Consider the following 16,367-nt stretch of genomic DNA (forward strand, 5'->3'; position numbering starts at 1 on the left):
TTTGCAAATTTATTAAAAATAAACAAACTGAGAAAGCACATGTACATAAGTATTCACAGCCTTTGCCGTGAAGCTCGAAATTGAGCTCAGGTTCATCCTGTTTCCCCTAATCATCCTTGAGATGTTTCTGCAGCTTCATTGGAGTCCACCTGTGGTAAATTCAGTTGACTGGACATGATTTGGAAAGGCACACACCTGTCTATATAAGGTCCCACAGTTGACAGTTCACGTCAGAGCACAAACCAAGCATGAAGTCAAAGGAATTGTCTGTAGACCTCCGAGACAGGATTGTCTCGAGGCACATATCTGGGGAAGGTTTCAGAAAAATTTATTCTGCTTTGAAGGTCCCAATGAGCACAGTGGCCTCCATCATCCGTAAGTGGAAGAAGTTCGAAACCACCAGGACTCTTCCTAGAGCTGGCCGGCCATCTAAACTGAGCGATCGGGGGAGAAGGGCCTTAGTCAGGGAGGTGTCCAAGAACCCGATGGTCACTCTGTCAGAGCTCCAGAGGTCCTCTGTGGAGGGAGGAGAACCTTCCAGAAGGACAACCATCTCTGCAGCAATCCACCAATCAGGCCTGTATGGTAGAGTGGCCAGACGGAAGCCACTCCTTAGTAAAAGGCACATGGCAGCCCGCCTGGAGTTTGCCAAAAGGCACCTGAAGGACTCTCAGACCATGAGAAAGAAAATTCTCTGGTCTGATGAGACAAAGATTGAACTCTTTGGTGTGAATGCCAGGCGTCACATTTGGAGGAAACTTGCCACCATCCCTACAGTGAAGCATGGTGGTGGCAGCATCATGCTGTGGGGATATTTTTCAGCAACAGTGACTGGGAGACTAGTCAGGATAAAGGGAAAGATGACTGCAGCAATGTACAGAGACGTCCTGGATGAAAACCTGCTCCAGAGCGCTCTTGACCTCAGATTGGGGCGATGGTTCATCTTTCAGCAGGACAACGACCCTAAGCACATAGCCAAGATATCAAAGGAGTGGCTTCAGGACAACTCTGTGAATGTCCTTGAGTGGCCCAGCCAGAGCCCAGACTTGAATCCAATTGAACATCTCTGGAGAGATCTTAAAATGGCTGTGCACCGACACTTCCCATCCAACCTGATGGAGCTTGAGAGGTGCTGCAAAGAGGAATGGGCAAAACTGGCCAAGGATAGGTGTGCCAAGCTTGTGGCATCATATTCAACAGGACTTGAGGCTGTAATTGCTGCCAAAGGTGCATCGACAAAGTATTGAGCAAAGGCTGTGAATATTTATGTACATGGGATTTCTCAGTTTTTTTATTTTTAATAAATTTGCAAAAACCGCAAGTAAACTTTTTTCTTGTTGTCATTATGGGGTGTTGTGTGCAGAATTCTGAGGAAAAAAAATGAATTTAATCCATTTTGGAATAAGGCTGTAACATAACAAAATGTGGAAAAAGTGATGCGCTGTGAATACTTTCTGGATGCACTGAATCTGGCTGGGACGCCAGTAGGATGGAAGGACTGGGGGAGTGAGCATCTATAAGGCACTGCCTTCCCCTGGGACACTAGAGGGCAGCCCTCCTGGGTGGCAGTGGCACCACCGATTCCCGCAGAGCATGCCGGGACTGCTGACAGGCCCCTCGGTGTCCACAGCAGGTAGTCAGTATCAGACTTTAATACCATGCTCCCCTTCAGTTACACAAATGGCGACCTTCTGTGTACATACCGCAAAACTTAGAGAGCGTGCTCCTTAGCCTTCATAAATGGCGAGTAAAGAGTATTGATAGACCACCCCCTCAGTGTTTGGAGCGTACGCCTCTTCAGTTACATAATTGGGTCTTAAACGCAAGAGACTTTACGGGGCACATGGCTCTTTGTGTCTTGAGCGTGTACCCCTTAACTTTCATAAACGGCACTCTTAATGTATTGACCGTCTCAGGCTGTTATCACCATTCCGATATTTTTGGTGGGGCGCCCCATGCCATCCCTGGCAACACCACACTATGGACACAAAGGGCCTTGTGGCTGTTCTGCTAGAGGTGGAGTGCTAGCAATTTTAGAAAGACATTAGACCAGGAGATTAAATGTAGTCAAAAAACAAAAGAAAGTCATGACCATGAAAATAAAGAAACTAAAACATGAAATGAAAATCACAATCAACGCTTCAGAGCAAAAAGATTAGTAACCGGGGAAACTTTGAAACAGAGTCACTACCAAAGGGTAGTTTCTGTCCATAATGCTCAGCTACAAAATGGATGCCAGAGCTGACCTTGTAACCCGTTACATAAATGATGTCAGAGGTCATGACCTCTAAGACCACACCCCTGGCAAGAGGGAGTCTCATCCTAACAACAGGACTTATAAAATGGGCACAGCCCAGAGAAAAGAAAATGGCATCAATAATGGCGTAGAATACTTTTCCACACTTTAAACGCTTACTGAATTCAAAAGCTAATGCCAAAATCCAATTTCGTGCACTAAAAAATTCCTCTATTTGAACAAAAGTTCTATGAAAAAAAGAACATGGCCATTAATTTGTAAAAATTAATAACAAACACACTTTGTGACAGAGGCAAAGACAAAGGGTACACCTCACCATAAGCAAAGTTCTCCACCTGAAGCCAGAGTGAGCAGAAAAAGCACCACACAGCAGTGGACATTGTCCTTAAGATCTGGTACTATCTGTGCCACGATACATTTGAACTCAAAGTCGCAACTAAACAGCCGTCTGAAGCCCTGCTTTCTCATGTCTGAGGGTTACCGTGTGCCCTACTCAGGAGTGGAGCAGCTGAACTTTGTCTTTTTACTTTTAACTAAATGGACAACAAAAGTATTGAGTCACAATATATCAGCTTAACCCTCTCTGTGCATTCAAGTAAAGGCAAGCTGACTGAATTATCAATAGTGAAAAACTAAATCAAATAGTTCGTAAATCTAAGAGAATCTAGAAAACCTATTAATTCAGAACAGCTTCTGTGGTATGTATTAGTCTGACTCTATCTCGAGTCCTTTCTCATATGCTGATTGTGACCACAAGGGGGTGCAAACCTCAGGCACAATGCTACCTCACAAACTTCTGCTTTCAAATCAAATATTTTTTTATTTTCACCAACATTATCAAATACAAATGGCAGCCAAAACACACCAGACAAGGGCATTTCTTCCTTCTTCTGCCTCCACTTCAGTTTCGTTCCTTTTCAAGCCGGACCCAGACAGGGTTGCACTTTCAGATTCCTGGATTTGACATTCTCTTATTTAAGAATCCCTTTATGCCAGCGTATCTTTGTAGCAGGGAAGTCTGGGTTTAAATACCTCATGACCCAGCTGAACTGCTAGCTTTTCAGCCTAGTAATTAAAGGAAATGTTTTTTTCTAGATTTTTTTAAATTAATAATTGAAATTTTTAAGTCAAACCTGAACATACTGTAGATTGATTGATTAAAATCAAACAATTTCTTTCACTCACATTCTCTATTACTTTTCATCGTCATCAGAAGAAGATTCAAGGTGATGTTTGACATGGCATGTGCTAAGAAATGGAGTCCTTACTATATGTGGCAGACAGCCAGGTCCCATGCCCGGCAGGGATGCCCCTGCTGCATCTGTTCCAGGGGAGCAACCATGGGCAGCTTAATACCTCCCCCTGGGACACTAGATGGCAGCCTCCCTGGCGGACGGTGATTCCCCAACCTGTTGCATGGCTCCATGGGAGATGGAGTCCTCCACAGCCTGGTTGGGGGCTCGGATGGCCACTAGGGGGAGCTGCATGGAGTCACCAGCCCGGCAAAACAAATCTTCAGCCCCACCCGGAAGTGCAATTAGGACCAGGTGGTCAAGCACCTTGAACGCTTCTGGGTGGGCTATAAAAGGGCCAGCCACCACTCAGGGGCCAGAGTCAGGAGGAGGGGGACTAAGCTTGAGGAGGAGTGGTGGGAGAGGAGAAAGGATTGTTGTGTTGTGTTGTGGAATAGTGCTTTGGGACTGTGTATTGCCTGTGGGTCACGGGGAAGACGTGCGCCCTTGGGTGAAAAACAATAAAGTCTTTGTGTTTCATACGTGCCTCTGTGTCGGATCAGGCGCCTATATAGCGCCTCTGTTACATATCACACCGTGTAAGTGCAGTGGCTGCTGTTTTATTAATAGATATCCTTTGGAAAGTTGTGATCATTCACACATACCTAGCAGGGCTGACCAGTCAAAGGACAAGATTGCAGAAGACACCTGGGCAGTTGTGTTCATAGCTTCAAAGTCACTGGTCCAGAAGATCAGTGACCTCCAGTCAACTGTGTCCACCTGCCTGCCCTCTGCCACTCCAAGGTCCATCTCTCTGATGACCGCAAGTGGAGAGAAGTTCATAGCAGCGTTGCTGGTGTCTTTTTATTTTTCTCTACATTTTTCACATCCTGCATTAAATGAGGCTCTCCCTCACTTGGACTCCCCACCCTTCGTCCATCTTGTTTTCTTTATTTTACACCATTATTCACTGAAAGGTCACATACTGTAACCCAGAGTGTGATTATACTCTCTTTCCTTTTTCTTAAAGGAGAAGATCAAGGCAAACCCAACATGATGGGTGTTGGGAAATGGAGTCCTGGTCTTTGTAAAATAAAGTTAATGCGGAAGACAACCTTCAACGTCCTAGCTGCCAGCCAACGTCCTCTCTGCTTTTCTCTGGTTGTTTATATTTTATCCACCCCTTTTTTCCCTCCATCTCTTTCCTTTTTATTCTTCCATTTATTTACTTTTTCCTGTTTGTAAACTTTTATTTCTTCCAGCCGTTTTATAACTAAGTTTTGTTCTTTGGCCTTCATTTCCATTTTTATTCCCACATAGTCACAGATTTTCTTTTTCGAACTGCTGTGTTTTGTCTCCCTTTGGTTTGACACATTTTGTTATCATTAAACCAGTCTCTGCTCTTTGGGTAATAGAACTTTAAGGTGTGACAAATGATATTAAGTTAAAAAAAAACTGACAAGCATGAAGCACTCACATTTTGGCCATGTTTTTGAGGTATGCAATCTTGCTCTCCAGCACTTGGATTTCTCTCTCATTCTGGTTTTGCCTGCGCAGCTCTGTCTCCAGTGCCAAGGGTTGGGTGCCCTCCAGCTGTGCCAGTTTGTCCTCCAGCAACGCTTGTGCATCCTGGCAGCTTTGCAGGAAGGACTTGACATCGGCAGTGCCCAGCAGCTCTTTGGCCTTCTCGTCCTTCAGCCGCTGAATGTGATCCCACCTGCTCGCCACATAGGTACACACATTGAAGAGAACATTAGGCACCTTAATTCACGCAGGACCCACATCTGTTCATGCTATGAAGATGTGTCCCTGCTGTAGTCTCAGAGCTAAATGCTTTTTATCTTGTTTATCTTGTCCTTTTTATTCTTTACTGCTTGATTTGGTAAATTTCAAAGACAAAACAGTGAGGTTTACTAGGGGTCAGAATTCATCTGAACTTCTCCCTGAAGGCCATTCAGGAAGTTATAAGTAAAAAGTGTGTGTGTGTGTGTTGTGGGCTCTCACCTCTGCTGGACTTCGGCCTGCCTCGCCTGGATCTCATGGGCCTGGCTATGATCGCTCTTCAACAGTGCTTGGGCTGTTTGCCGTATCTCCTGTAGGCGCCTCTTCCCTCCAGCCAGTTCTGTCAGGAAATTCTGAAATGCAGTCAAGAGAACTTTGTCAGAATGCAACACATCTACAAGATGGTGCATTGTAAACATTTTTACTAATAAAATACATTGCATTTCTCACTCCAACAGATGGCACATCACAAGCATTAACACTGCTTTTACGAATCCCAAATCAAATGGCACATAACAGAGAAGTGGTGCACTGCAAACGTTAATGCTGAGGTCTACGTTGATTACTTAGTTTTCAACCCACCTTAGACAGGTAGCACAGCTAGTCCAGAATATTTTGTGTTTGATAAAGTATTGGGTGATTCAGGCTGGAGCTAACCTTACCTCATACTTCATCTGCATCACTTCCACATTTTCTGACTTGGGCAGGAAAGCATTTAGGACCTTCTCTTTGTCCTCCAGCCAAGATTCAAAGTCACGGCAGACATTGTAGAAGCGATACAGCCGGACCTTCTCCTCCAGTGCCGTTCTTCTCATCTGTCAAATGGAAGACAACCAATTCTTTACACAGAGGACCATAGATGCGTGGAATAGGTCACCGAGTAATGTGGCAGAGAACAGGATTTTAGGAACCTTCAGAGCTCAACTTATAGAGATGCTACATGAATGGAGACATCTTAAATATATTCTGTGTTGAGTCATGTCTTTTATAGCATTGTCTCTTTATATAGTCTATTGTGTGTCTGTGTAAATGTTTTCCCCCTGGAAACAAAGGGGGAAGGAGAAAGCTGTAGAGCCGTGACCCCTCTAGGTAATTGTCCCTGTTAATCACATCAATTCCATTTGGGCCACTGACATATAAACAAGTGGACGAAAAGAAATGGAGGATCAGTTACAACCCGGACACTGTACTGGAAACCAAAGAAAGACGCAGATACGGAATTTACACCCTTTTCATGCTCGCTGTTTTCGATTGCCAAACATTCAAATGCTTCACCATCACTTTGCAAACCCTGGGGTTCAGGTTTTATACCGACATGCCGAGGAGAGCACGGTGAGACTGTTTTTTGTCATTTGGGGAAGGAACGAACAGACGTTTTCATCCGTATGTTATTTACTGGGGACACTTATCAGCTGGACAAGGTTCACGTTCATTACTCATCTTCTGTTTACTCTTTTGGTCTTTCATGTTCTCTGTGTGTCGTAACTGCTTCGTGTTCACAGTAGGGACAAGGGAGGATTTGTATTATATATTTATTGCTGCACCTTTTATTATTTTATTCTGCCGGTCACATTTGGGGTTGTGAGTGTTATGTTGGGGCTGGTTGAGGTGTGATATATACACATCATTTGGAGTTTGTTTCATTTCTTTTTATTAATATATATCCACTTTATTATTTTACATACTGTTTGCCTTTTTGCTTATTTTGATCGTCGATTGGGCAAATATTTTGGAAGAAGTATGGCTTGTCTAGTCTAACAGGTTCCCTGAGGTCCCTCAGGTTGGCAGGCCACAGGTCTTGGTGGTGTAGTTGCCAGTCCGGACGACTGGGTCTGCCATTACAAACTTGATGTTATGTTGAAGAAACAAGTGGATTGGATTGGCAAGCTGAATGGCCAAAATGTTACTAATGTTCTAAAAAGAGGTTTGGATGGCATTGGTCAGGGTTATCAGATGGGACTCCCCTGAATGACATTTTGGACGAGACTCACATTGGGTGGTCATTACCTTAGACAGAGATCTCCCACAACAAACAAAGACTGGAGTCCATGCTGAAAGTGTGTGTGTTTGTGGTGGGGGGTGGGGGGGGATCAGGTTGGGTGTGGTGGGGTCTTGGGGCTCATTGGGGATTTTTTTCTGAATGCTGCAGTGCCAAGATATGCCACCAGAGTAAATGGAATGTTTTAAATGACAATGCTAAATGTTGTTTTTTTTTTGTTATAAATGAAAATATAATGATTACTTTGCAAACCTTGCAGTGTTGCCTTTCTAAGGACACTGGATATGCTGTAGTGGAGAGATGATGAAGGCACAAGAGAGTCTCGAGAGATTCTGACACAGAGGAAAAACAATCAGGCCAAGGGTTTCTTTTAATACAGATACTTCTGGTGGTGAGACGGCAGTCTGCCTAAATGTTAGTCTGGACATCAGTCAGGTCTAACTGGCAGACATGTGACCAAAGTCACAGTGGTAGCACATTTGAGCAACGTCAAACATTTTAAAAATGGAGACTACCCACAATGCATCAATTAGTCTCTTAGGGATATGTAGTAAGAGCAAATCAATGGCTTTGTCTGAGTGAAAGAGCACATTCCAAATGGGCTTGCGCCCCCTGCTGGATACACTTACAAATTGTTGACCTTTTAGGTTTTGCAATTTCATTTTTTAAAGGGTTCCTTTTGGGGCAGCACAGAAAAGAAGAAAACATTCTCAATCAAGCTGGTCAAAATGGCAGGTCATAACAATCATTTATGTGAGAAAAGGGAGCAGTGCTGCAGTTATTGCAGAAAGTGCATGCTGGGAAAGGAATTTATGCAAGCAAGCTTTGCATGCAAATATCCGAGTGTGTCCTGGGACCCCATCATGAGAAGGGCTGGGGAGCAGCGCTACTTTTTAACCATAAAATAAAGATGACACTCATTATCTCAATATCTTCACATACACATGTTTTAATTATTTCCTACTATTAATTTACACTGAGCTTTATCAAATGTTCATTAGATGGACACATAATATATGTGGAAAATGGAACAATACCCCAGAAATAAAAGTGAAAAGCCCTGCAATGTCCAGAGAGATCATCTTCTTCCCTTTATACTGCACAATATGCAGAACGTACCTGGGCCACTTCCACCATTTTGTCAAAGTCGCTGTCCAGTGCCTTCTGTGTATTGAGGATGGTGTTGGCATCAAAGTCTGGGTCGCGGCCCCCTGAGATGGAAAACTGAATCTCTGCAGTGCCACGTCGCATTGACCTGCGCCGCCGAGGCCGGCTTATCTTTGTTGGAGAATTCTTCTGCACGCCATTCTCAACTGCAGCCTCAGTGGTTGTCTGTTATTCAGCATTAGAAACAAAAAACAACAACACCATCTTTAAATAGGCAAGACAGGGAGGTCCAGCCTTTGTAAATGGAACATGAATATGAACGCCATCAGCATTCACAAAATGTTCAGCTAGCTGATATAAGAAATCCCACACCTTATTTTTAGCGATTTTTAATCCTTTATTTGCCATATACAATTTCTTGTATTAGGAATTTCTCAGTTTTCGCATAACCCAACTTAGTCTCCAGAGAGTTTTTTGGGGGCAAAGTGCAGGGTCAGCTATTTGTACAGCGCCCTTGGAGCAATTGCAGGTTAAGGGCCCAACAGAGTAGCATTCCTTCTGACACTGCCGGGATTTGAACTGGCAACCTTCAAGCTACCAGCCCTAATCCTTTAGCCACAGAACCACCACTCCGCCCTCACATGTCGGTTATAATTCAGCCTGAAGGCCGGCATGCTGCTTTGGAATGCATATGGAGGAAGGCGACCTCTCACCGAAAACCACTTTTGGTCTTTTGAAAGCCTTTACCTCTACATTTCAGAGCATCTTGGCAGAAAGGCATGCTGTAAACCCCTTTAAATTTAAAGACATCTTCTGCATTTTTTCTTTTTCATTATGTAGCAGTCGGTTTTCTATTTTACCATCTTTGTGAAAGTTGAGAACTAAGATTCCTTCATAGATTGAACCTTCCTTAATGCAATGAGGGAAAAAGTCAAGTCCAAAAGAAACCGACAGAAGTGGTGTTTTCATCAGGCTTTCTTTTGAAAGCCAAGCTTGGGCAATGAAAGAGCAGACGCTTTGGTCTTTAGTAAGGTGACTGCCACATGGACAAGTAGCCACACCCCTCAGCAAAACTTGATACCATAGCAACCAAAATTCAAGATGTTGCAATTACATCATCATCATCATCATCTAATGCCATTAAAATGAGAAAAAAAATCAACAAAAGCAAAACAAAAGTACAGTTTTAAATTAGAAAACATTACAATTTATGAAAGATGGGACCTCAGAGTCTCTTTTACTTCAGGACATGCTCAGTAACTGTAGAGAGGACAGGAGAGGATAAATCACACAAGAGGGGTTCATTTGGGTGATTGGCCAGGACCCCTGCTGTGAGGAAAGGCAGGCGTTCATCTTTTTGTATTGTCCTCCTGAAGGTTTCATTTCTGTTACCTTCCCATGGCATAAAAGTGCACCTGCGGCCCCTCTAAGCAGTCTTTACTGGTGTATGTGCCCATTTCCATCATCATAGTGCTCACCTGGGTTGGCATTTCGGTGAGGTAAGTAGCTGGCACGAGCACCATCTGTCCCAGGCTGTTCTTCAGCTGCCATTTGTCACCGTTACCTTTGCTTTCCACTTCAAGGATGTCACCCCGCTTCAGGACCACATCATCGGCTAAACATAAAAGAGTCATGTTGATGAATAGGAGCTGAAACACAAAAACCTGACTCACAGACCTATGAAGATTTAAGAAGTGGGAATTCAAAAGAGGATTAAATTGCAAAAAATGGCAAAAGAAAACTATCCTATAGAGGAGAGTGAGGGTTGAGCTTTCGGTGGCTGATTTCAGTTTTTAAAGTTAAATTTGCATTTTCTAAATATTTTTTTCTGTAAGCGACACTTAAGTACTGATTGGACGCCACTCGTTCCATGTCATGAGCTTCTGTTTCATTGCTTCTGTTCCCTGACCCGAGGATGCATCCATGAACAGTAAAACAAGTTACTTTAGACAGCTGGTGTTAGGGTGGCGTGGTGCTGCAGTCTCACGGCTCTGGAGTGGAAGACTTGAATTTGGGGCCTGGTGTGGGCTTTTGTACCTGTTCATCTGGTTTTCCTTCCTCATCCCCGGTATATGTATGTATTTGGGTCATCAAGCAACTTGAAGTGAGTGTGGGAAAAGGTATACACGAGTGTGCTCTGCAATGGACTGGCATCCCCTTGAAATGTGCCAGGATATGCACTGACTCTCACAAATGTGAACTGGTTAAGTGGGTCTGAAAAGCGGGTTGTGTTGAAATAATTAAATTCACAAATCTGAAATGGATAAGGGAAGGTCTACAAGATGGTAGTAAGACCAGCTATATTATATGGGTTAGAGATGGTGGCACTGACCAAAAAACAGGAGACAGTGCTGGAGGTGGCAGAGATAAAGATGTTACGATTTGCATTGAGTGTGAGGAGGATGGATAGGATTAGGAACGAGTACATTAGAGGATCAGCTCAAGTTGGACGGTTGGGAGACAAAGTCAGAGAGGCGAGATTGCATGGGTTTGGACATGTGCAGAGAAGAGATGCTGAGTATATTGGGAGAAGGACGTTAAAGATAGAGCTGCCAGGGAAGAGGAAAAGAGAAAGGCCTAAGAGAAGGTTTATGGATGAGGTGAAAGAGGACATGCAGGTGATGGGTGTAACAGAACAAGATGCAGAGGACAGGAAGATATGGAAGAAGATGATCCGCTGTGACAACCCCTGAGGGGAGCAGCCAAAAGACGAAAACAAAGAAGTTTAAATACAGGGTGGGCCATGGAATAGTAGCCCGCCTCCAATACCGGTGCCACGTTCTTTGGAGGAGGCCGTAGTCCCTTGCTCTGTCTGCCAACTGTCCATCTGTCTGGCGACGTGGTGTCGCCTTGTGTGCAGTGTTCCGGCTTTACCTGGACATCTTTGAAAAATTTTATGACCAACTAACAACAGAACAAAAAATGTACTGCTTTTTCCAACAAGATGGGGCAACATGCCACACCTCACGCAACTCACTGGCACGGGTTCGTGAACTGTTTACAGAGGGGTTATGACCACCAAGTTCCCCTCGATTTGTTCACATGCAGTTTTTATCTGTGGGAAAATTTAAAGCAGAAAGTGTACGCCAACAATCCACATACCCTGGATGAACTCAAGGAAAACATCACGAACACCATCCGCAGCAGCATCACTGTTGAAGAGCTGCAAGCAGCATCCGCCAACATGCTCTGATATGCCCGAAGGTGCATAGATGTGAACGGGGACCACTTTCAGCATCTGTTGCAATTTGGGGGTAAGTGAATAAAAACAATCCACTTGCTTGTTCATCTTGTCATACTATCGCCGGAGGTGGGCTACTTTTCTGTGGCCCACCCTATACATTAAATTAAACCATCCATGAGACCTCAAAAGGATCCCATTGTGTTTGGCTCACAACGCTTACATCGAGTCGTGTAAGTGGGTGGCTGTGTGTCCTGGAGTGCCAGGTCTTCAGTTTTTTTTTTTAAATAACAGATGCTTATATTTTTATCATATTTTGCTCAGACAAACAAGATGAACTGAATTTACAGGACACTTATAGGGGCAACTAACATCAAAGCTTCTTCTCTTCCTGATTTATACCAGCAATCTGTCACCTTAAAACATCTGTTTCAGCGGTTTACAACATAAGTGAAGTGGAAACGAAGCAGAAGGTTGTTTTTTTTTTTTTAAATTTAATTTTAACTTAAGACCAGGAAACAACTATGGTGCCTCAGGCCCTTTTGATTATTTTATAATTTAGGATTGGAGTTGCCAAAAAAGATGAAAAACTTTGAGTAAAGTCATCCATCATACAGACAGGTAGGCAATCAAATGTGTGTAATATCACACATCCTGAAGCCCTATGTGGAATTTTAACATAAATATGGCTTGTTTGATGGACCAAAAAGGAGAGGGCGAAAGTGACGTCAGAGACCGAGACAAGTGTGACTGTTTCATCTGAACGTCAGCGAAAGTATCTTATGAATAACACCGATGGCTAAATCAAAAGCCGCCTAGGATAACATCCAATCCTTGAAATTTTCTGTACGCTTTTTCCAATTTTAAATGTCTTTTTTTTTCTCCAGGGTGGTGTGATGTCTCTGAGGTTAGGGATCTGCATCAGGCAATCGGAAAGTTGCCAGGTTGAGTCCTGTAAACACCAGAAGTGACTATTCCATTGGACCCTTTTGCAAGGCCCTTAACCTGCCGTTGCACCATCCTGGTATGACGTTAATCTGCATCCAGCCCTATAAGCATGCCCTCCAACTTGCAGTGAAAACCTGAGGGTTGATGGCCACCATACAAAACCTCACATTGTTCCAGTGTGGTGCTGAGGTGTCACCCACTGCACTCGGGTCCCAGTCCATGTGGTTCGTGGTGTGGTGGGTGCGGCAATGCGCTGTAATCAGCACGCGCTCCCAACCTCTCTTCTTCTAATGATTATATCCAGATTGCTACTATCAATTTTATTTTCTCTTATATCTTGTTTTATTTGGTATTTTTATTATACGTTAATAAATACCATTTTGCTTTTACATTTTCTATATCTTTACCTTTTACCTTGAGTAACTAAAGTCATGAATTGAAACCTAAGACACCTGTGTGAGAAGTTCTCTGCTTTTCTTGTTCACAGGGTTATCAAGGCTAGAGGTCGCTCCTCAAAAGAAAGACAGCTGCGGTAAAAGCGGAGCGTATCATTTGGTTGGTAAGTGGCATGTAACCTAAAGAGATGAACTCTTAACTGTGTCGTGATGACACCTGCAGGTTTGTCAGTGCTGGTGAAAGCAGAGACTCCTATACAATATTGAGTGATGCAGTCAGGTATTACCATTCTCTTAATTATGAATGAGAAGGGGGTCTTAAACAGAATGTTGTGGGGTGACTGTCAATTATGCTTTCACCCGAGACTTTGCCTATAGGATCCCTACGTATGTGTGTGTGTTCATCTTAATGTGCACGAATAGACCAACCTAGAAATGGACTTGGCAAGTCTCACAGAAAGCCACAATATTACAACATGAAAGAACATTAGAACTATCTAGATGAGAGCAGGCCATTTGGCCCTTCAGCCCATCAAAGTTCGCCAGTCATATCCACTTATTTCTTCCAAAAAATCATCAAGTCGAGTTTTGAAAGTCCCTAAAGTCTATCACACTACTTGGTAGCTTATTCCAAGTGTCTGTCGTTCTTTGTGTAAAGAAAAACTTCCTAATGTTTGTGCAAAGTTTACCCTTAGCAAGTTTCCAAGCTGTGTCTGCATGTTCTTGATGAACTCATCTTAAAGTCACAGTTTCAATCCACTGGAATAATTCCCTACCTAATTTTAAACACTTCAATCATATCTCCTGTGAGGGATGGCTGGCAGTTTATCCCGGCCAGCACCCCCAGGCCGCTAGAGGGAGTCCTTCCTGCAACATGGAAGTGCCCCGAATTCCCGCAGGGCATTATGGACAATGGAGTTCAGCTGCACAGCCCTGCTGGTTACCGTGGGGGCCGCCAGGGGACGCTGCAGGGAGGCACGAGTGTTTCTATTATAGCCCGGAAGTACTACCTCGTCAAGGGGACAGAAGAAATGAAGTGCTTCTGGGCTGAAGAAAAAGAAGAATTTTCATCTGACCTGGAAGTGCCATGAGATCACGTGGACTGAAGGACAGGAGCACTTCCGGGTCAAGGACTATATAAAGGACTATCAGCAGACTGAGCCGGAGTTGGGAGGGAGTGTGACAGAGCTGCTGGATGGAGAGGAGGATTGATTATTGTTAATTGTTGATTTATTGTTGTTTATTGGGTAATGTGGAGGTGGAGGTGCTTTGTGCACATTTTTGTTATAATAAATTCATTATTGGGAATTTTACCTGGTGTTTGGACGTGTTGTCTGGGGGTTTGGAGGTGCGACAGCACCCCCTACTGTCACATTCCTCTTTATCTTGCTGCCATGTCCTTTTTGTAGCCTGAAGACCAAAACTGCACACAGTAGTCAAGATGAGGCTTCACCAGTGTGTTATAAAGACTGAGCAGAACCTTCTTGGACTTGTACTCCACACATCGTGTTATATAACGTGTCATTCTGTTTGTCTTCTTAATGGCTTCTAAACACTGTCTGGCAGTTGATAGCATAGAGTCCACTATGACTCCTAACTTCTTCTCATAAGGTGTACTCTTGATTTTCTGACCGCCCATTGTGTATTCAAACTTAACATTTTTACTTCCTATATGTAATACTTTACATTTACTGACATTAAATTTCATCTGCCATAAATCTGCCCAAGGCTGTATGCTGTCCAAGTCCTTCTGTGATGATATAACGGATTCCAAATTATCTGCTAATCCACCTATCTTGGTATCATCTGCAAACTTAACTAGTTTGTTACTTATATTCCTATCTAAATCATTTATATATATTTAAAATAGCAGCGACCCTAGCACTGACCCCTGTGGAACACCACTCTTAACATCGGCCAATTCTGAAGAGATTCCTCGCACCATCACCCTCTGCCTCCTGTGTCCGAGCCAATTCTGCACCCATCTAAAATAATCACCATGAACTCCCACTTCTTTCAGTTTGAAGTTGGCACCTTATCAAATGCTTTCTGAAAGAAGATAAGTAATCTGCTCCACTTTGATCGTATCCTTTTGTTGCTCACTCATAGAATTCCAACATGTAAACCCAACATAAATAATTCCAACATAAACCCTATGATTCACTTTGCAGTCTTATACGCCTTAACAGACAATTCTTTCCTACTAGTCATTTAGCCCATTACAATAACGGGTGCTAGAACAGTAGTGCATAAACATTAGTAGGAACAGTCTATATTAAATGGCAAGGGACTTTGACCTCATTCTTTTTGTTGGTCGTATTTTTCTTTCTTTCAGCCTTTTTTTTTGTTGATGTTTACTTGCTGAGCTGACCGTTCGTCGTGGGCTGCCGCCGTGTATTGTGTGTCTTTAATTTTCTGTGACAGTAATACTGTCTTGTACGGCTCTATTCAATAAGGGCGCGCACAAAAAGGCGAACTTCAAAATGGTGACCTCAATTGAGCGCGGTGAATAAAGGCGTTCGTAGATAATTTAGTTCAAATGGCTCTGGAATATGTGAAGAGCAACAAAGGTGCAGATCTTAATTTATGTGCGCCTTTATTCGCTGTGCCCAATTGAGGTCGCCCTTTTGAGGCTCACCTTTTTGTGCGTGCCCTTATTGAAGGATGCCCGTGCGCGCCCTTATTGAAGGATACCGTCTTGTACGTCCACCGGCTTGTACGTCCGTAATATATGTCCGTACGTCCGTAATATACCTTTAATTTTCTCTGGCGGTAATACAGGCGTGTCCGTCGGTAATATGCCTTTAATCTCCTCTGACAGTAATACTGGCTTGTATGTGGCTGTAATATGTGTCACTGTATTGTGTACCTTTAATTTCCTCTCGCAGTAATACTGGTTTGTATTTCCATAAAATGCCTCTAACTTTCTCTGACAGTAATATCGTGCATCGCACCGTGGCCTGCGCATGCGCACTTCACCAGAAGACACCCACATACGGACACCTGGACGCACACAGGGATTTTATATATATAGATGCATCGTCTTTTTTAAATCTTTATTAATCCACTGTGGATTATTTTATGTTTATTTCCCACTAATTCCAAATTTAGGTATGTACCTGTCCTGCATTACATGTAAAACAATTTTAAACCTGTCCCACTGCTCCTCGACTGTCTCCACACTTCAAAGCTTATCCCAGTCTATCCTCCTTAGACATTGCTGCATTGGCTCAAAATTTGCCCTGCCAAAGTTTAACTTAACAATTTTAGTCTTTGCATCTGCACTCTTACAAAACACTGAGAACTGTATTATATTATGGTCACTTGACCCTAGTGGTTCAATCACCTCCACACCCTCAATTTTATACAGATTACTACAAAATACTAAGTCCAGACAAGCTTCACCCTGTGTTGGTGCTTTAACATACTGTGTTAAAAAACAGTCACTGATTAGTTGGTGCACTAT

General features: G+C 43.3%; 1 protein-coding gene across 1 annotated transcript in view; it reads right to left on the reverse strand.

The window, feature by feature from the left end:
- sptbn5 (spectrin, beta, non-erythrocytic 5) overlaps window positions 1-16,367 on the reverse strand; it is a 153,835-nt gene that overhangs the window by 99,585 nt on the left and 37,883 nt on the right. The window contains exons 13-17 of the mRNA XM_051919747.1: window positions 9,856-9,992; window positions 8,390-8,602; window positions 5,934-6,086; window positions 5,494-5,624; window positions 4,967-5,206 (exon numbers count right to left, since the gene is read on the reverse strand). Coding sequence (XP_051775707.1) covers window positions 4,967-5,206; window positions 5,494-5,624; window positions 5,934-6,086; window positions 8,390-8,602; window positions 9,856-9,992 — 874 coding nt within the window. The remainder of the gene's footprint in view (window positions 1-4,966; window positions 5,207-5,493; window positions 5,625-5,933; window positions 6,087-8,389; window positions 8,603-9,855; window positions 9,993-16,367) is intronic.

Source organism: Erpetoichthys calabaricus, chromosome 16 (assembly GCF_900747795.2).
Source record: "Erpetoichthys calabaricus chromosome 16, fErpCal1.3, whole genome shotgun sequence".
Taxonomy (NCBI): domain Eukaryota; kingdom Metazoa; phylum Chordata; class Cladistia; order Polypteriformes; family Polypteridae; genus Erpetoichthys; species Erpetoichthys calabaricus.